At 39.3% G+C, this 21,534-nt stretch overlaps 1 protein-coding gene across 3 annotated transcripts in view; it reads left to right on the forward strand.

The window, feature by feature from the left end:
- Positions 1 to 7,379: 7,379 nt before the first annotated feature.
- Positions 7,380 to 21,534, forward strand: part of myo10l1 (myosin X, like 1) — a 48,328-nt gene continuing 34,173 nt past the window's right edge. For 2 of the 3 annotated variants that reach the window (XM_023155600.3, XM_004540316.5), the window contains exon 1: positions 7,380 to 7,847. In XM_023155600.3, coding sequence (XP_023011368.2) covers positions 7,827 to 7,847 — 21 coding nt within the window. In that variant the 5' untranslated portion in view covers positions 7,380 to 7,826. The remainder of the gene's footprint in view (positions 7,848 to 21,534) is intronic. The other variant, XM_076877409.1, reaches the window with a different exon arrangement.

Genomic DNA, 21,534 nt, shown 5'->3' on the forward strand with positions numbered 1-21,534 from the left:
GTATCTTGTCCAATAAGAAACGGAGTTCTCTCATGGCATAACGTCTTCCAATCGGATTTCCCTAGAGGCGGGCTCATACTGACACGGCCTATCGAAACGATTCACCATGTAGTCAACGTGCTCTAATTAAATGGCTGATTACTACCACCGTCTGGCCGTTTAAAGTAGAGTCATGCTGTGATGTGTTTTTTTCATTTATTCTTTCAATTGTATATTCTATACAATAAAATTTAATACATAAAAATATACAGTGCCCATATGTATGTGTTTGTGCAGAAAAACAATACACGTACATAAATGAAACCCAATCAATGGTTAACAAATGTATTAGAACAACTGTCATTAAATGTCAATCAAAATTAGTAATAATAAACAAAATCACTACTTAGCAGCAGTTCGTTTAAGACAATTCTACCTTTCCTTGGAGTTAATGTTAGCAGGTTGTGGTCAGAGTGTGATTTGATCCTATAACCTGATAAAGAAATACATAAAGCTGCCCACCTGGTTTTAGCTGCATGCAGTTTTTACTATAGAGAAACGTTTAAGGTATCTTCAAAAATGAAAGCCATAATTCGGGTTTCCGTATGAATTTCCATTTTTAGCAATAATAATATGACTGAGAGCAAATCAGTGCAAGGTTTTCTAACTTTGTTAGTCAAGCAGATTCTGACTCTTATTTTCTTAAATTATTTTTTAGCATTAATTCAGAAGTTATGACATGTTTTGTTAACCATACTAAATTAATGACAGGCTCCTAAAGCTGCTGTTAAAGCTAAAGGAGATGAGGTGAAAGAGCTGACTCCACACTGACTTCCACAAAGACCACGCTTTGCAAAGCCAAGCTCACCTTCTGTCGCTCTCGTGGCTGCCATGAATATTCATGCATAATTGTTAAGCCTCTAGAGTGACAGCTGGGCTTTTGTTCAGTGCATGTGTCATTAGTTACACTGTTAACACCAGTGCTTGTGTGCGTGTGTGTTTAACTTAATAATGACAGATTCATTAACCAATGTCCACTCCCTGAATTTGTGAGACAAGGGTCTGTTTAAGTTAGAAAGACCACAAAGAGTTACAATAGAAAGAAATGCTCAAATACACAAAGTCGTCCTATTGCTTTTCAGCCATTTTCAGTCTCGCCAGTTTCACCCAACCCATCTCATCCTATTTTTTCCCCTGATATTTTTAAGAAGTGTCTTAAATGAGGGGGAGCCCATGTAATCCAGTTATTATAGCGATCTGGGTAATTTCAAATGCGCTCATTAGGATTAGGCTTCATTTAACTTAATCCAGTCGAAAAAGTCGGTCACAACAAAGCTCAGATGAACTCTAAACATTAACTGAGATACAGATGTAGTATGGACAGTAATTAAAAGCTGCGATAATAATCTTGAGAAAATCTCTACCTACTGAACTCCTTCAATTTCTTTTTATTTATTGACAGGTGTACAGGAAAAGTTGCCAAAGGCGGGGCTGATGTAGCAAAGAGAAGAAAGTATCTCCCCAGACTCACTTAAAGCATTTGTTTGTGTGGTCACAAGAGACAGATGATAAAATAATTTTTCTCTATTGTATGAATTTGGATGTCTGCATGCGTGCTCTCCTGCAGGCTATAGCCGACTGATTAAATTACCCCCACTGTCTGTTGGGAATTAAGGGGTTGCAATGACAGCTAATTTGGTTCAAAGACGTGCTATCCTACTGCCATGTAATATGAATGGTGCATGAGTGGGGTGTGGCAGTGGCGGGGTCTGAGTAGGGGGAGGGAGAAAGGAAATCATGATGAAGTCATCCCTCTGAAGCGACTTAATTAGATCGAACCCCTTTCTGTACATGCATGCATGTAAACCCAACACAGCTGGCATAAATCTGCACACATGGGGGTGTTTGCAATTCACACAGGGTGCAACCTTACACTGCAAACATCTCTGCAAAATGTCCAGGAGGCCTAATAGTGCAATGCCTTTTAGGGTTTGTAAAATAATAGATGTACTTACATATTGTTTTAATATAGCTGCACGTAGCCTAAATATCTACACATAAACTGATGTTGAAACATCTTATATGAAGTCACATATTCAATCACATTAATAAACCCGTCTCCACCCATTTTTATTTCAACAGATGATTTGAAAACTCAAGATCCTAAAACAACATGCACATAAGATCATATTGATATCAATTTCCTGTTCACGTTTTACAAAATTGGAGACATGCTGACAAGCTTAGATTGTTTTATATGCTCGTGTTACATGTGCAACCTGAATAGAAACATTCCTAATCCCTGCCTTTTCTGTTAGTCAGGCCAGATACAATGTAAAAATTAAAATATGTATATCTAAAAATAAATTTATGTATCAATGGAATCACAGCTCATTGGAAGAGACTGCGATCTCTCTATAAGAGCCCACAGCAGCAGGAATCAATGAAATAGTCTGCTGATAGTTTAAACATGTATATTTGTACATTTTACAAGAGGCCAGCCCACCACCCTCAAACCTTAAATGAAATATGAAAACATATTTCTTTCTGGGATTTATGATTTCAGGGCCACAAACATTGTTGCCTGACTCATACAGATCAGGTGACATCACATGTATATCACTCTGAAAGTGCTCATGAATTCATGAATGCAGCATTCATTCCTCTGTTCACCATCCCCAAGGAGTGAACTCTGACACCAGGATGCACGAATCATCTCTCAGAAGAACCACAGTGGCTCAGCTTCTTTGTATTTATTATTTCCGCTGTACCTTAGCTTAACTTAGCTACTGATACTACAGGAAAATTGCTTTGTAACTCGTTACTCATTTTTCTGTCTTTGCAGTCTGCACTCTTATCTCTGTTGTCCGTGCATTGTAAATGCTTTAATATTGTGCAGCCAGACATGCAAATGGACACTAGACAGAAAGCCTTTTACTAAACTAAAAGGTTAACGGTCATCACCAACAGTGCAGCCAATAATCAATACAGATGTAAAGAGAAATGGAGGCTGAAAGAAAATGCAAGCAAGAGGCTGTTTTTATAGAGATTTTATAAGACATATACTTTGCAGACTTTCACTTTTGATAAAACTTATAGTTAGGACTGACTCAGGTGCTCCTGAATTGTCTCTAAATTATGCTGCAATATACTTAGGCTACTGGGGGGGCTTCCCAGAATGCACTGAGCATTTCTTCTTCCTTGATCTCTTTTTTCCTTGTGTGTGTTTATGCATTACAACTATATTTAATCATTAGTTATTATGAAACTCTAGCTCTCTCTTATAGTTTGGTTGCTAAACAAACCAAAACCTTGTTAGCGCTAACTTAAAGAGGTTTCTGAGTCAAATGAGGCTTTGTATTTCAAGTCTTTGTGTCTGATTTTAACTGGGTTTGTCTTTATGTGTTGGTGAGTATCTCAGTGAGCATTGCTAAAATAAGTATTTGTCCTCTGCTGGCAGAGATTTGATATTTATGAGTAATTTGAAACAAATCAAATTAGAAAGACTTAATAACCTCAGATTCCTTACACCAAGCCTGTGTGTGTATCTCTTATTATTGTAAAAGCATGCAAACCAACATTTAAATGTGAACAAAACTGCTACAGTTGCAGTAATAATACTTTACTGCAACTGCAATAATACTTTTAATAATACTTTGGTGATTTATTGCAAGACAGAGACATGTTTAAATATTTTCATAAAAGAAAAATAGCCAGTGGGCACATTATACGATCTTACAGGGCTCTGGCTAACAACAAGGGCTGCGAGTCTTTTATCCACTTGTTAAATTATTTCTTTAAATATCTACAAGTCAGAGACTGTTTTAATAAAGAGATGAAACCTAATTTGATTAACATATTTGATGACTAAAAGATAAATAAAAGATTGTATATGAAACTCCTAAAGGTTACCCAGCTGCTGATATTTGAGGATGATTGCAGTAATATCTGGAACAAAAAGCCTTCTTCATAATGGGAATGTTGGAGGCAGAGTGGTAAATCAGTCGCAGGCCATTTTTCATACATTTTCCTTACTTTACTTTTCCTTTATTTTACCCAAGGGATTGTTAGTGAAGAATATTACGTCTGTGAAATCACTGTCACATCATAAATGGGAAAAATCCAGAATAAACTAAAAAAAAAAACCCCAAAACCTTAGTTTATCCTGGTCACAAGCTTGAACGTTATCATATAGAGGTGGATTCAAAGGATGACCCATCTGCTCCATCAGAGAAAAAATGAATTTTTTCGTAAGAATGCAACCTCATAAATATTTAAAGAAATACAAAACATTGACTAAATACTCCCTGTGATCCCATGTAACCTAAAAACTATTCTGTGATGCATATCTGTCCATGTATCTGACCACACAATGCTTTTTTTGTCTTTGTGTGACCATTTATAGAACTTGCTGAGAACTAAATATAGCCCCGAGGCCTTATTTTGGATTGCCCCATTTTACCAGTTAATCACTACAAAGTAGGGTTGATGATCAACTGGGACATTTCACGCTGAGTTTCTCTGGAGCTCTTTCAATCAACGTGTCCTTTCAGACAACCATAAACACATCCAAAGTGAGAGGGGGAGGTCACAGAAGATCAAAGACTTAAAATGAAAGATGGTAATAAATGTAGAAAGATTTATGGGTGCTCTGCTCATAAAACTGATTGCATGTATCACCGGGAGTGATGCCTGTTAGCACATGCAACATATGACATGCACACACTCAGTCAACTCAATTGTTAAATTACACAAAAGTCTTGATCCGGTCTTGGAAGGTGGCAAATAGGTGCAGTGGGTGGAAGTACAGTATGTAAGGTAAAAACTGAGTTTTCACAATACAAATGAGCTTGAAAGTCAATATTTGGTATGACCACCTTTAGTATTTAACCAGTTTTCACCCAGAGTACCATCAGACTTATTGATGATCTGTCCACAACACCCACCCACACCCACACAAATATTCAGTTAACAGTAAGAGGAGAAGGAGACATCAAGGGGAAAGAGATGAAGCTGTGGTCAGATGAGTAAGCAGAGTTGCTCCTGACTTGCAGGGAACAAAATCTATCCCACAATTCACTGCTGAGGGTCACTCAGTCCTGGTGTTGTCATGGTAATGAGAATTTAATAGCCCATACTTTCTTGTCTGTGTATTTCAATGCTTGTGTGTGTGTGTGTGTGTGTGTGTGTGTGTGTGTGTGTGTGTGTGTGTGTGTGTGTTCCTGTACACATGTGAACATTGGATGAGTTAGTCTGCTGGGTCATGAACAGCAACGACTCCTCTGTCTTTCCGCATCAGAGATCTTTCTGGGCAAATTTGTAGCTGTTACTTTTGCTCTATTGACTCCCATGTAAAAATCAAAAATACAGTCAGTGCGTTTGTTTAAATCACCCTCATGTAGCAGCCAGGAGGGGTTTAGTGCTGACAGATAATCAAAAAGAAGATCAGTGTGTTGTGTAGTTAAAACTTGAACTGGAAACAATAAACAACAGATTTTTTCATCATAGACATTTTTATTTTGCTTAAGAGATCATTTGTGGAAGCCCTTTTGCAACATCTGAGACCTGAGAGTTTCAACTACAGTAAAAAAAAAACAGAAGGAAGCAGGAATTTTTTCCCATTTGATGGTCTGGAAGTAGAAAAAATGTTTTAGTAAATTTTAAAGATGATAATTAAAACATTTTTTGGATCAATTTGTGCTGAGCATTTAATCAGTGAATCAATAAATCAACTAATCATTTCCATTTTGCTTAACTTTACCTGAACTGTCTTAGTGTGACAAACCCCAGTCATTAGGTGTAAAATTGATGCTCAAAATCAGGTGAAAGTCCCAGAGTACCAATGTTCCTTTTCCTTCAAAAGTGAGATCAGAGAAATGATCAGTAAGATTGGGTCTCATTTCCTGAGTGTTTGTGTACATGCATGTGTGTATGTGTCTAATCACAAACACAAAACGCGCATGGGGCCCTGCTGGCAGGTCTAGTTTTTGAGCTGTTGCTCTGATGAAGACGGAGGGTACAGCTAAATAATACTTCCAAGCATGAACACAGGAGCCTCTCCATCCCTATACCTCCAGGGCTCCGTGGGGAACAGGCTGAGCTTGTGCTTTACCCAAGAGAGGCCTCAGCCTGCTGGGCTCCTAAAAGCTGCACCTGGCCCCTGCAGCCTGGTGCTGTGAAAAGAAGAATAAAAACCTCACACGGTCCACATCACATAAACCAGCTGTCTGTTTATTTATACCAAACTGTGGTCTTTGGAGACTTCATTGGTTTTTCTTTCTGATTTGGGGATGTTTCACCCTCACTGTTATGGTCGTGTGTGTGTGTGAGTGTGTGTCATGAGATATCATTTTTCAGCCTGGGGGCAGGGGCTCTGACTGATTCTGTAACCAAGTCTACTCCTATACACCAAGCAACATTTTTTTTTTTGAAAGAAAGAAAGATTATATAGCAATGCCCCCCACCACCATCACCAATCCCTCTGGCCCCACTTTCTCTTTGTGCACTGGTTTTGGAAAAGCATGAATGCTCTTGACAGCACTTGCCTCATTGCTAATTTAGATATCATTTATTCAGCTTTATAAACTTCCATGTCAGCTTGTCTGTATTCATGGCCTTAATGGTTATAATAACTTTATACTCTTGATACACAAGCAAATTTTTTGCACAGAAGGTAACAGCTGTGGTAACAGGTTTTATACAATCTATCTGATGTCTTTATTACTCAAATGCTCACTAATACTCTGGGAGCTACATCAATAGCAACATCTTGTGATTCACTGGTAAATGAAATTACAAGACAATAAAATTCAAATAATTTTGTTCATGATTTTTTTTGCGGCACATGCTTTTGAAAAAGATCAGACATCAAAAAACTATACATTACAATACATTAACACATTAATTTTTTTAAATAAAGTAGTTCTATAACAAAAAGAAACCGTCTACATTGGCTTTGAGTTTTTCATTCTCGAGCATTTTGACAGAACACATTTTTAAATAAGAGACCTAATCTCTCCAAACAAGGCAACCTGCTTCACCAGCATTTATCATCTTATTTCATTTATAAAAACAAAAATACTCTTTTCTTTCTTTCTTTTTTTCCGGAACTCATTGCTTTATGAACACTGACGTGATGGGATGAAGCCGGATAATCTGGTTCGGGATGATCATCAGTAATTAGACCAAGAGGGACAGAGGTTCTTTCATCTGTCAACAACCACAGAAGCGTCATCTCACCTCTAGGTGGACTGTCTGTGACCGCAAAAGCGCTGGTTAAGGTTTGCTTGCACATCTGTACGTGTGAGCTTATAATGTGTGCTTTATATCGGAGGGGGCTGTGTCTGCACCGCCCCATCGGTGTGTGCGAGTGGACAGCGTCAAGCTCATCCTACCCCCGGACTGGTCCTCTCGCAACCCCACGCAGGATACTCACATCCTCACACGTGCACACATACACACACATATATCTACACACATACGCTGATACACAAACCAGGCAGACCTGGAAAACCGGGGCGCTTCAATTAGCGTTCCTCCGACGGATCCCTGGCGTGGACATTTTTCATTTTTTTCCTCTCAGCCTCCGTGGAATTTTCTCATGTGTGGTTTTCTTTGCGCATAGAGCGTGGACGCAGCTGAGGTGTGTTTGAGAAATTGGGCTATTTCGGAGGTCATAGAATAAACGCTCGTTGAATGGGAAACACCAACACAGAGGCACTGCTACCTTTCCCTCATCTCGACAAACAGGCTCACTCTTCAGTTGGTGAGATTTGCGCACCCGAGACCGGAGCCGGTGTCTGCGCTCTGCCGGGCCGGGCGCGAGTCGTCAGGGAGGAGTAGGCAGGATGGAGGCGTTTTTTGCAGAGGTAAGGCCACTGAGAATCTGTGTCACGGTTACGGAGATAAACATGAATGACATTAATGGCGTGATGATGCCTGGATTTACACCGCTGCATGTCTATACTGCAAGATACGGTTTCATTTTGATTCACGTCAATTATGGCAGGTGCCGCTTTGCTTCCGTCGAGCAGAAGCATCCTCACCGTCCGCCCCCCCAAAACCCAGAGGAAGGCCTGGTCCCACTATATGTTATAGTCTTCATGTATCTGGGGGAAAAACACCGTTTGTTTCATTATCACTGCAGAGGATCAGGGCCTGACTACCGGCTTGGTGAATTAATTCAGAGCAGAGCCGCAGAAAAATTGGCCAAACGGGAGCTGACATGGGCTTTTGCATCCATAAGGATGACTGCCGGATTAAAGCCAATCTGTTAAGGGAGGGTAAACCGTGTTGGCCTTCAGCAACAGCCCTACCACGGCATGCTGCCGCGAACAGACCCACTCTGTGTGTGTGTGTGTGTGTATGTTTTTTTTTTTTAAATTGCGCTGTGAATGGGATAGAGATCGGATCCATGGCAGGGTTTGGGCCGGTAGAGGAAGGTAAAAGAGGAGGGAGGAGGAGCAGTGCAAGGGATATGTCTGTGTGTGTGTTTGTGTGTATGTGAGACCGAATAGGTGAAGCAGGAGGGAGATAAATTAACTGCCCTTGTAATTGAAAATTAAGTAAAACATTGGTTATTAATCAATCTCCCACTCTCCCACTAAGATGACAAAACCAGTCTCATTTTCCTCTAATCTGATCCAGAGTTGTAAGCATTTTAGGCTGTCATTGTCTGTTGCTTTATTTTCTTTCCTTATAGGTCCTTTGCCGTACATGTTCACACCCTAATCAGGAGATACAAGCTTCCTACCAGTCCCTGTCTTCATTTGTGTCTTGTTCCTCAGACCCCCCATTTAGTGGCTCAGGCACCCAAACAGTCTCGTCCACTGACTCCGATGCCAGTATCCATCCTCTCCAAGCTACTTATCCTCCCCCCATCTTAAGTTAATCTGATATGGGTTTAAATGCCTCTCACATTGGCAGTGATGTCATGCAATTTATTAGTGTGTGTGTATCCATGTGCTAGTGGTTGTGAGGGTATATGTTTGGGCACCAGAGCTATGAGAATCACTGCTGATCATACTTCTTCTCAAACTGCATGACATAACCACCATAAGCCCACAGATTACCACACAACTACACTAAAACACAAAAACCAACACTCCCGCTTCATTTCCCATCAGTTTGTCTGTAATATATTGATCATAGCATTGATTCACAGACCACCATAAAGCAGCCCCACACTGCACAGACTATGAAAGGCTGCATTAGATCTGAAAATGGAGTGACTTATTGAGTTACGAGGCCCTGCAGACATGCATAAGCTGCTACCCAGAAACATGACTTCATGCAGTAGTCGGGTGCTGAGTAATCAATCCTTCTGGGAGGTGTCTGTCCAGCATCCACTTAGTTTCTTTCCTCTTCTGCTTTCATTGCTCCATCCTGTACCCCTGCATTCCTCCATTTGGATCGCTGAAGAAAAAAAAGAGTGAACAACTGACCGCTCTGTCTCTGTCTCTCTCAACCCAGGCAGAAAATGTGATGGCCATCCAGCCAAGCATGAAATATCAGGTGGTATTAGACTACTGTATAATCTCCGCATAATCATACTGGCCTGGTTAGTAGTCAATTATGGCAGTTGTGGTGACTTTATGCACTCTTAATATGAAAAGAACCCAATCACTTCCTTGTTATGGTGGCTGAAAAAAAACAAATTGTTACTCCTGGTGCAGATTCCATCTGGTATTTTGAGTGTTTTTTAAATTTAAAAAGTGCTTCTTAAGTTCTTAGATACTCTTAGCTAGTTTCAAACAAGTTATTTCCTAAACTGGGTTAAAATTTTAAAAACTTTTAAAAATGTCTTAGCTTCAGTTCTGTTGTTTATATGTAAACCTGACTGGGCTTTACAGAAGCTGGAAGTTTTGGAGCACAATCAGCAAACATTTTAAGTGCTTTGTCTTTAATAGATTCTATACATACAGTTTTATGTTTTATCAGTTTTATCAAAAATAATTTTCCCTGGAGCTGCTTCATGATGACTGCTGAGTACTTTGCTGTCAGCACTTGAGTATCTAAATTTGAGTATCTAAATGTGCTTATGAGTGAGTTGGGTGACATTTGTTTTCAGAGGTGATAGTTTGCGTTCGTGTCAGTGCACGTGTAATAGATTTGAACGGGTGTAAAGCTGAAATGAACCAATAACTGTGAGATAGGCATGTGCGAATAGGCAAGGAACAGCTTTGGTGCCATTTGTTTTTATCCAGTTTGATATTCACTAAAGACCCTTCTGTTTCTGTCTCGCTTGCTTGTCCGTGTAACTGAATAAACAGTAAATCTTTATTTACTACCTTTCAATTTGTTGAGTGGTCGCTGTATCCTGTACCGAGAGTAGCTGAGGAGCAATAAAAGGTTTCTCACACTATGAGGGTGATTATAAAAATGTAATATTCAGTGTGCATTCTCCATGGCAATTTGCACATATGCAGTGAAACATTCATGGAAGCATTTTTATGCGGCTTGAACAGCATAAAGTGTCTTCTAATTGCAGAAAAAGAAAAATCGGTCCTTTTTCTTTCGTGCAATGGGTGTTCATGGAAAAAACCTTAGGGTAAATTAAGCAGAGCCCATGCCAATCCATTGTGGTACAAATTATGCCGGATTTGGTATGAAGTGCATACTGCAGGAATCTGGTTCAGTGGAGGTAAGGGAACAGTCACTGGAGATGTGTGACCTATATTCAGCAGCTCCAAACACAGCTGCATCAGTTTTGCTTCCTCTCTCTCTCTCTCTCTCTCTCTCTCTCTCTCTCTCTCTCTCTCTCTCTCTCTCTCTCTCTCTCTCTCTCTCTCTCTCTCTCTCTCTCTCTCTCTCTCTTCTTTTCCCTTCCCTCTGATGCTCTCTCTCTCCCTGCGGCCACTCTCTTGGTGCTTCTCCATCTCGCTCAACCAACCGCTTTAAGAGCTGCTCAGTCAGCCTCCCTCCCCCTTCTGGCAGCTCTGTCTTTCTCTATTCTCTCCTCTCTGTTTCCACTTTATCTTTTTTTCTCCTTTAAATCACTTCTTTTTTTTGTTTTTTGTTTCCGCCCCCCAGCATGTGTAGGTGAAACAGCTCTGCCTCATCTAAAATAAAGCTATGTTACAAGATATGAATTTAATTACATTTCCCATGATGCTATGGTAGTATACAACTATCAAATGTCACAATTTTCTGGGTAACAATAAATGAAACATAGCATATTTCATAATTTCTATTGTATTTTGTCTTTCCTGATTTAAAAGTCTTTAATTATATTTATGGGCTTCTGGACTAGACTGTGCCCAATTTGATTGATTGGACTAATGGTCCTAAACCAACAGAGCAGTTCGATTTCTAAACCAAATGAATTTGTCTGGTTTGTCCAATGTCAAAAAACATTCTAATGCTATTACGATAAACTCAGATATCAGATATCATACATATTAAGTTGTAATTAAATTGGCAAAAATCTGAACCATTTCCACAACCATTAATCATTATTAAAACAGCCATGAAGTAAACCATGGAGCCAGTGTACTCTCTGTACTGGACATTTGGTGTTAAATCTTTGCCAAATCAAACATGCGGATCGTTGAGAATGAGATTTCTTATGCTGTTGTTGAGTGAAAACAAAGGAAGAGGAGTGGGGGTAGGCACGTTTAGAGGCAGCGACAGAGAAGGGAAGGTAGTATGGTGGCTATAGAGAAGAGTTTTAAATGTAGGGACTGTGACTGGTAATGCCATTGAGGCAGGAGGAAAGAAAAAGGAAGATTACATACAAGGTTTATGGATATAGTGAAGGAGGACATGCAGATCGTTGATGTGTCAGAAGAAGATGCAAGGGAGAGGATAAGATGAAGGAAGATCATCTGTTGTGGTGACCCCTAATGAGCAGAGGAATGAAGAAGAAAAAAAACATTAGGCATGATTAAAAATCCCCACAGGCCTAATGTTGGCAGTGTTTTGCAATTTTTTACTATAGGGATCTAGATATGCAGGGTTTATTCCTCTGACCATGGTTCACCTCTAGAAATGTCATGAAAATTGCTCATTTAGATTTTGCATACTCCTGATGACAAGTTGCAAAAATTCTGCACTGAAAGCAAATTATCCCTTGATAGAGATCTGCACCAAGAGGTCTTCTTTCAACCCTGCTAAGCTTCTTCATTGCTGAAATTTGGTAGTTTTTGTGTAATCATGGTGGCAGATTGACAGACAAACAACAATAAAAATAACAATAAAACACAAGCTTTAGCACAGACGAAGGATATTTAAGACAAGTTAAAAACAGTTAAAAAAATTAAACAAAACTGTGAGAACAGTATTAACATTTACTGTGTTCTTTGGTAACAGCCTAGTCCTTCATCAAGTTTTCTAAAATTTGACTTAGTTTTTGCTTAACAAACAAACAAACTGTGCTGAAAACATTCAAATCAGATCGCAACCCCCTTCACCTGGACATCAACTCCCAGCATCTACCAGTGCCTAGAGGAGAAAGGCTGTTTCCATGGTATCCTGTTTCCACACTGTTGCCGTGGAGTCCTGTTGCCAGGGTGTTAGTGGGGGTGTGACTGTAGTTTAATCCAAGATGTGAGAGAATGTGATAATTAGCACAGAGCTCAAAGAGGATTTGTACTTTACATACACACACACTTGCTCCTGGTTTGTAATTTAACAGCAGACCTTGATCCAGTTTACCTTCGGAAAATCATGTTTGTTTTGGAATTAAGCTGTCCAAGGCTTCAGATATTCCTAAAATAACAGCTATGCAGCCAAGCAGGAAATAAAGGGCACTTATGTTCTTAAAACTCGTTGCATTTCTGCTGTCCAGTAGTTATATGGACTGCAGGTTAAATCCATGACGTAAAGATCTTTCTGCATAAGTGCCTTTGCCATCCTAGTTGGATGGACACAGGGGGATAGAAATCAGGCACTTTGTTAATTGTAAAAAGTTTTGAAAAGGAATCACGTAGAGGTAATTTCTAAACCATACTTTAAAAAATCCCAGGCAACTATGGGAATGTTGGTTTCTTTCTTTTTTCCCTGTAAGATTGTTTTGAAATTAGCAGCCACCCATGTGTTCCGATCATCCAAGATTCCCCAGAAAAAAGTAGTTCTATAAAGATACATACATATACACTACATTAAAAACACAGGCATCCTGGTACATACATATAATGGGAAAACACTGAATGATGAAGTGTTTTCCATTGGTGGAGATGATGTTAGTAACCAGGACTGATGTTGTTATACATAGATCTGTCATAGTTAAAATGGTTTCTAATGCCCAAGCGATTTAAGATTTTTAAGACCAATGCTGATACTGATATTTGGTGATTTAAAAATCTGATATTCTGGTATTTTGGCCACTATGTTTTTCTTTCAGCTGCACAAAACCTAAACAGATTTCTGTAACCTTTGTTATGTGTGGTAATTCTTTGAGTTATTTATGCTCTGCTCAGATCAGTTATGTTTGTCAGTTGTTGTCTTTGTGCCGTTCCAAATGCATGTTGGCATCAGGCAAGTGGACAGACTATGCAATGTTAATCCTCTTAACAACATTAAAGGGTGTTTCTCACCTGTCTTATTTATTGTTTGTATTTTCATTTGTTAGCTGTTACAAATGCCAACACTAATAGAGCTAATACACTTATATTAGCTAATATTGTAAAAGTTATCAGTCTTGTGATACATTGACCTGGCTCTAATGGTTTCATTGCTCATTATCCTCAAGGTGCCAACATAGGTATCCAACAATTGCTAAAGAGCACTGGTAACAAAAGATGGCAGAGACTACAGAATGTAGACCGCTGACATATTCTGTTCTCAACTGCATAGAAAATATGGATTTTTCAAGATTTTCATTAAAAAGCAAAAAGAATGAATCAAGACACCTGAGTGATCAGAGACTACATTTGAACATACAAGCTTCTAGATAAAGAGGAGGGAATTCTTCAATTCTTTGCAAGAGTAACTGTGACCACCCCACATGAGTGGTCACATGGGGTTAAGTTTGACCACTCATGTAACAATTTGTTACCTTATGCTATATGGTTTCCTCCAAGGATCGATTCTTGGACCCTTTTTTCATTTGAACATGCTTTCTCAAAGTGAAATCTTTTAAAAGCACCTGGAGACTCATAATATCTATGCAGATGACACCCATATTTCTTTAGCTCTCTTCCAAAAAAACCTTTGTAGATATTGATTATGTTTGTGTCTTGAAAACTCCCCTAAAAAGGGTTTTTGGCGACAACTGATATCCCAAACTTTCTCATTGAACCTTCCAATTTCAATTTAAAAAGTGTTAGTTTTAAGCTTTGTTTCCTACAAATAATAAAAAGGATAAAAATAAATAAATAAAAATAATTATAATTATAATAATGATGCCCCTGCAACATTTCAAAAAATGACCTGGAGTCATTTTATAAAACCTAAATTAAAAGACACTCATGGTATATGACTATGGATAAATTAATATGCTCTTAATGTTTTTTGCTGTGATCATGTTTCCATTTACGCTCAGATGTTTATTTATACCTGCAGTGTTGAATCTGCACTGCAATCCCTTTTAACGGCAGATGTACAGGCCAGTGACACCCACTAGCCCACATGCACATAAGGATACACACAGACACACCAACATGCACAGACCGCACGGATAAACACATGCTGTTGCTCTCCTTCCAGCAGCCATAATCTGCTAAAAGCCTCGCTGTCCTGATTGTATTATCACCTTTAATGGAATATTACTGACACAGTTTAGGTCTCCAACACAGGCAGCGCTACGCTAAGACGACAGATCAGAATGCTTTTTGCAAGGAAAAAGGCAAAGGAAGCTGTCTCTCCAGTTCACATACAAATTTACTACATATTTCTGATAATCCTACTTTCTAGGATTTTCTGCTGCTCTTTGATTTGTGCTCTCTGCCTCATATTGACAGTTCACTCGTGTGGCATTTTCATAACGTTATGGTGGAACTATAACTAACTAACTAATTATATATAGTGATACAGGGTTAATTAATTAACTGTTAATAACTTAAACTACAGTTAACTGAAGATTTGTCACATTATTTAACAAAATCACAGAGGACCAGGCCATAAGTGGTCCCTTCATCCTGGAGCCTAATAAAAATTACTACCTGATGCTTGTGATTAGAAAGGGATTGACAGTTTTTACAAACACAGATACACAAACCCCCCCCCCCCCCCCCAAAAAAAACCACGCTGGTTTTTATTTTTCCTTTTATCTGCTGCTGAGCAGTCATCTGCTCTTGGCATCATTTATTAATTCGTGTCTCGTTTCTGTCATTTTGTGTCTTCTTCAACCTCCTGTACTTGTAACCTTTTGTTACACACTTTGCTGTTTTCCTGCCCTCGTCTTCATTGTCCTCATTTTCCCCATTTGTCTGCCCTCTCTGTCTGTCTCCTCTCCTCTGTTGTCCTTTTAGTTTACACTGAGTTTGTCAGACGTGACTTTGCCCCACAGTGACTCCTCTCATTCTTTAAGCTGTCATTTATTTATGTGTAGTTTGACTTTTTATCTCACCTTTTTCTGATTGCCATTTTTTAAGTCTTGTAGCTGTTGGTCAAAGTCAAAGTCAAAGTCTGACTGTCAGTGTGTCCAGTTTGAACATCTACAAGAAGCAATGGAACAATTTTCAGTGTCCTGATATTCAGTTTCCTCTGAAGATGGACCAGTCCAATATTATTATAACTCGCACTTAAACTTTGTATTTTAAATTAGCTAAACATTAAATTGCTAATACCAACATGTGCCATTGTGCATGTGCATTTAGCTTAAAACAGCACAACTTCACAGATAGCCAGGGCATCAGGACCAAAAGTGTCTGTTGAGAAGGTTAGCGCGGGCTCATTAGTGTTTGTAAAACATGCACAGCTCTTGAGTATGCTTACATAAAGAATTTTATGGTGCTTTTACAAGCCAAAATCATGCATGATTTAAAATCCCCTTCCTGTGTCCCTCAGAACGTCTCCCAGCTCTGCAGCTATTTTTAGATCACTCCCTCCAAGTCCTGTTCTGACCACAAAAAATGATATAAAACCAAAACCAAAAAAGCAGCACTAATGATAGAAGAAGTCCAGAAATGCACAAAAACAATCTTTAAAGGGTGGAGTCATGAAACACGTTGTCTACAGTTGACCCTTTGTTGCTACATTGGATTCATATGAACCAGAGGGGTTTATTTCTTCGTCTCTTATCTTTCTTCTCAATGCAGCCATGACAGTCAACAGCTTCTTTTTAAGTTGATCACATATCTCAGCTCGTGTTAACCACAGAGCATAGCTTTATGTCATGACCAGTGAAAAACATTTAAGGTTTAATGAGTGATTCCATTCCTGCGGATGTTGGTCATATGTTTGCACTCAGCATTTGCTTTGGAGAGAGCTCCTCTCAGAAGGAGAGATCCTTCATCAGAGACTATCTCCATGGGAAGAGCCTTAATTATATGGCACAGGGGTCCATGTAATTGCCTGAACAGACAAAAGGGCCTCTATCAAACATACGTATAGCTGAGCGCTCATTGGATATGTCTAAATTTATACCTAAATGTCTGACTTTAATCTCTAAATTGTGACTTTTCTCAGAAGAGGATTAAGGCCAGAATTCTGATAAGAATAATTCACAATTTGAAAAAGTGTTGCGTTCAATCAATCAGTTGTGAATAAAAAAAAAAGAAGATTTGGGGCTCACAGAAGAAAAAAACACACTCATGCATTAGCCATCATCATCATCATCATCATCATCATCATCATACATATCCTGGCTGTACTTGAAATTATGCTGCTGTATTTCTGTCACAGCATTCTACGGGAAAGATGTCTCGCTATTGTTTTAGCATTTCTTGTTGGTTATAGAGTCGGATGTAAGACTTGAGGTCAGAGGTCATCTCTGAGGGTAAAGTGACAATAGACGCTTAATGGAGCTTGACGAAAGGGTAATGGGGCGGAGCCTGGGGCCTGTTTGACTGTGGTTTGGTTTGAATTTCATGGAGCAGAGAAACAATGCGAAGCATAGTGTTAAAGGCGATGTTACAGCCATAGATATTAGGCCACAGAAAGGTTTGGTGTTTGTTGTCATGCATGGCTATTTCTGTCTGTCTGGGGCAGTAATAGATGGGAGGAGGGGAGGAGGACACAAACAGGAGGAGGAGAGGATGAGTCTGAGTGGAGGCTTTGGTGCTGGCAGGTCATTTATAACCCTCTGTCTCCCCTTAGTTTGCCCATGAGATTGCATATCGATCTGGGACTGGAGACCAATTTGCTTAAAGAGGAGACAGAGAGAGAGAGTCAGAAAGCAGAAACATTCATTGCTTTCTGGTTCACATAAGGTGAGTTTATGTCTGTATGAGATATAAACTTGCTGTCTTATTTAATGAATCATTTCAATGTAAGCAGCTATCTCCTGGAAGTTTTCAGTCTTTTGAATATGTGGCTTTACAGCTGAAGGCCCCATCCAAAGTTGTGTTTCTTAATGTTTACAGGCCTCCCAAATACTGCACAGACTTTTTTAATGACCTCAGTGAACTGCTGTCTGTGATCTGTGTTGATTTTGACTGTGTAATTATTGCTGGGGATTTTAACATTCATGTGGACAACCCTCAGGACAAAGGGACTAAAGACCTGAGTAACACTCTGGGCAACTTTGGGCTGACTCAGCATGTAACAGAGGCCACACATAATAGAGGACACACTCTTGACCTACTGATCTCCAAAGGCCTGAGCATTTCAAAGGTTACTGTGTCTGATGTGGGCTTATCTGATCATTACTGTGTTTTCTTTGAAAGTAAAATCTCAGCCCACACAAATATATCAACAGCAGTGATCACAAAACGGTGTATAACTGAACACAGTAGTGCAATTTTTAACCAGGTCTTCCCATTAACACCTGACCTGTCTAGAGGGTCAGTTAATGAGCTCGTCAATAGCTTCAATGCTAACATGTTAAATGTAATGGACACTATTGCTCCCATTAAGGTGAAGGTTATCTCTGGAAGGAAAAAGTCTCCATGGAGAAACTCCACACTGGTGAAAAATGAAAAAAGAGAGTGTAGGAAAGCTGAGCGCAGATGGAGAAAAACAAACCTCCAGGTTCATTATGACATTTATAAAGAGAAACTTCACAATTATAATTTACAACTGAGGAATGCAAGGAGGTCCTACTTCTCTGACATCATCACTAAAAACAGCCATAATGCTCGGGTCTTATTTTCTACAGTTGACAGGCTAACAAACCCCCCTGTGTCAGTGGCAGCTGAACTTCATTCGACCATGGCCTGCAATGACTTTGCCAAATTCTTCACTGAAAAAATCCAAAAAATTAGACAAGCAATTGGTACATCAACAGCAGATCCAGGATATGTACTGTGTCCACCAAAAAACTGTTTAAACACCATGAAACAGTTTCAACCTATTAACAGCAAAGACCTGGAGGACATCTTAGGTCAACTGAACTCCTCCTCCTGCTGTTTAGATGTCCTGCCAACAAGTTTTTTCAAAAAGGTCTCAAAGACTTTAGAGTCAGACCTGTTACAGATCGTCAACTTTTCTTTATTATCAGGTGTGTTTCCAGAATCACTAAAAACTGCTGTAATCAAACCTATACTGAAAAAGGACAATCTTGACAAGACACAAATGAACAACTACAGGCCGATCTCAAATCTCCCGTTTTTAAGTAAGATCATTGAAAAAGCAGTTTCTCAACAGCTCAGTTACTTCTTAAAACAGAATAACTGCTACGATGCCTTCCAGTCAGGTTTTAGACAGAACCACAGCACTGAAACCGCTCTGACCAAAGTGTTCAATGACATATGTCTGAATACAGACAGTGGAAAAATGTCAGTCTTAGTTTTACTGGATCTCAGTGCAGCATTTGATACAGTTGACCACAACATATTACTCAAATGACTGGAGAACTGGACAGGTCTTTCAGGAACTGTACTAAACTGGTTCAAAACATACGTAGAAAACAGGAAATACTTTGTATCAATAGGTAACTTCACATCTGAGCAGACAAGTATCACATGTGGAGTTCCCCAAGGTTCCATCTTGGGACCCCCTCTGTTTAACATTTACATGCTCCCACTGGCACAGATTATAAAGAACAACAAAATAAACTACCACAGCTATGCAGATGACACACAAATATATATCACAATGTCACCAGGAGACCGAGGCCCTGTACAGGCTCTTGGTAAATGCATTGAGGAAATCAATGACTGGTTGTGCCACAATTTTCTCCAGCTAAACAAAAACAAAACTGAGGTAATAGTCTTTGGCGCCAAAGAAAAACGATTACAGGTCACCAGAGAACTTCAATCTATACATCTAAAAACCACAAACCAGGCGAGAAATTTGGGTGTAGTGATGGATGCAGACCTAAACTTAGAAAAACACATTAAGACAATAACAAAGTCAGCTTACTATCACCTCAAGAATATATCAAGGATAAAAGATCTGATGTCTCAACAGGACCTGGAAAAACTAGTCCATGCATTCATCTTTAGTAGGCTTGATTACTGTAACAGCATCTTTACAGGTCTACCTAAAAAATCAGTCAGACAACTACAGCTCATTCAGAACTCTGCTGCTCGAGTCCTCACTAAGACCAAAAAAGTGGACCACATCAGTCCAGCTCTGAGGTCCTTACACTGGCTGCCTGTCCGTCAGAGGATAGACTTTAAAGTTCTGATGCTGGCCTATAAAGCTCTGAATGGTTTAGGACCAAAATACATCAATGACCTCCTGACCCAGTATGAACCATCCAGATCCCTCAGGTCATCTGGATCCGGTCTTTTATCAGTTCCCAGAGTCAGAACCAGACACGGAGAAGCTGCATTCAGCTTTTATGCTCCTTATATCTGGAACAAACTCCCAGAAAGCCTCAGATCAGCTGAAACACTCAGTTTATTTAAATCCAGGTTGAAGACTCACCTGTTCTCAGCTGCATTTGAATAAAGCACCAAATCCACACTTTAAGCTTAAATTTCAAAACTTACATTTAACTACTGATTTTATCTACTGTTCTGATTTTATCTGTTTTGATTTTATATACTGTTGTTTGTTTGTTTGTTTGTTAATTAGTTAGTTAGTTTATTTGCTTGTTTTAATCAATTTTAAATCATGCTTTTTATTTGTTCTTGTTTCTAATGTCTCTGTAAAGCACTTTGAATCACCTTGTTGTTGAATTGTGCTATACAAATAAACTTGCCTTGCCTTGCCTTGCCTAAACTCACCTACACAATGACTGTGCTTCAGGTCAGACGCTACAGCACCAGTATTTGAAGATTAAGTTGTCTCAAAGGCCAATTTATTAGCTAAAACATGTGGTGGAGTACCAGTGAACTGTGAGTAGGTCATCAGGTCATAATAATGTCTCAGTGCGGTGGAATCTGACAGGAAAAAAGACAGAGAGGATAAAGAGGAGCAACAAGGCCGCTATATATAGAGAGAGTTGCTGTGCAAAGAACAGTGAAGGAAACCTTTTTGCAGACTAGTGCAGAAGATCAACTATAGATGGGTTTATGTTTTGCAAAAGCCAACAGCCTTAAAGTCTGTTTTCAGATGGATTCAGTCATTTTATCCCCTAAGCCTCACCTTAAGCAACCCATTTGTGTGCATAAGTAACACACTGTATTGGTGTGTGACTGGTTTCTGCCTGGTTAGCTTCATAGCCTGAGGCATGACTGGGTTTCTGTTATTATCCGTGTGCGTATGTGTGGCACTGAGGGATTGAAAGAACCCAAAAAGAGAGAGTGGGAGAGAGGGAAGAGGAAACAGAAAGTGATAAAGGTTGTCAGGGGATGCTTGGGGCTGTGGCACCATCTGTTGCTAAAACAATTCTTTTCCATTTGTCTTCTGCTGCTCACGCCATTCATATGCACACATCTGCTGGTCCACCGAGCCTTTTAGGACTCACGCCTCTGCTTAGGATTTAGACTGGAGCACTTATGCCACGAAACTTTGCTCTAACTACAAGAAAATTCATACATTATGGATAACACCATCACTTAAAAGGTGGACTCATCAACAAGAGTGCAGTGAATGTGATTCAAACACCCACAAACATCACCATCATTATGACTAATTTGTCAGAAAAAGTGAAAAAAAAAAAACATTTCACACATTCCACATGTGAGAGCACAATGTAGAAAGAAATAGTTTAAATTAATTTCAGTGCACAAAATTCAGCTCTCTAGTGAGATTTTGTCGTTAACAAACTACAGTACTGTGTGTTTTCTCTGTTGACAGTGTAACCTTTTATTTTAACTTCCTCTGTTTTGAATTCAAACAGTTAACAGAGTGCAGAGAATAGTAGTCGTATTCAGCTGTAAGCACATTTTAAGTATTTATTGATGTAAAGTGTTTTTCATTAATAGCTTCTTGTCTGAGGATATATTTTATACTGTAGTAACACGACACCAGCCTCCAGCAGGCGCCCCGTGGTTGGAGTTATAGTCGTTAATAAAATAAGCAACGTTTTTTATTCAAGTATTGTTTTGATTACATTTGACACCACTTCTTGGACCTGTTTTAGAGGCAGTGCTTGGGTAAACTCACAAGCGATTCAGTTTA

The sequence above is a fragment of the Maylandia zebra genome, linkage group LG19, assembly GCF_041146795.1.
Source record: "Maylandia zebra isolate NMK-2024a linkage group LG19, Mzebra_GT3a, whole genome shotgun sequence".
NCBI classification, from domain to species: Eukaryota; Metazoa; Chordata; class Actinopteri; order Cichliformes; family Cichlidae; genus Maylandia; species Maylandia zebra.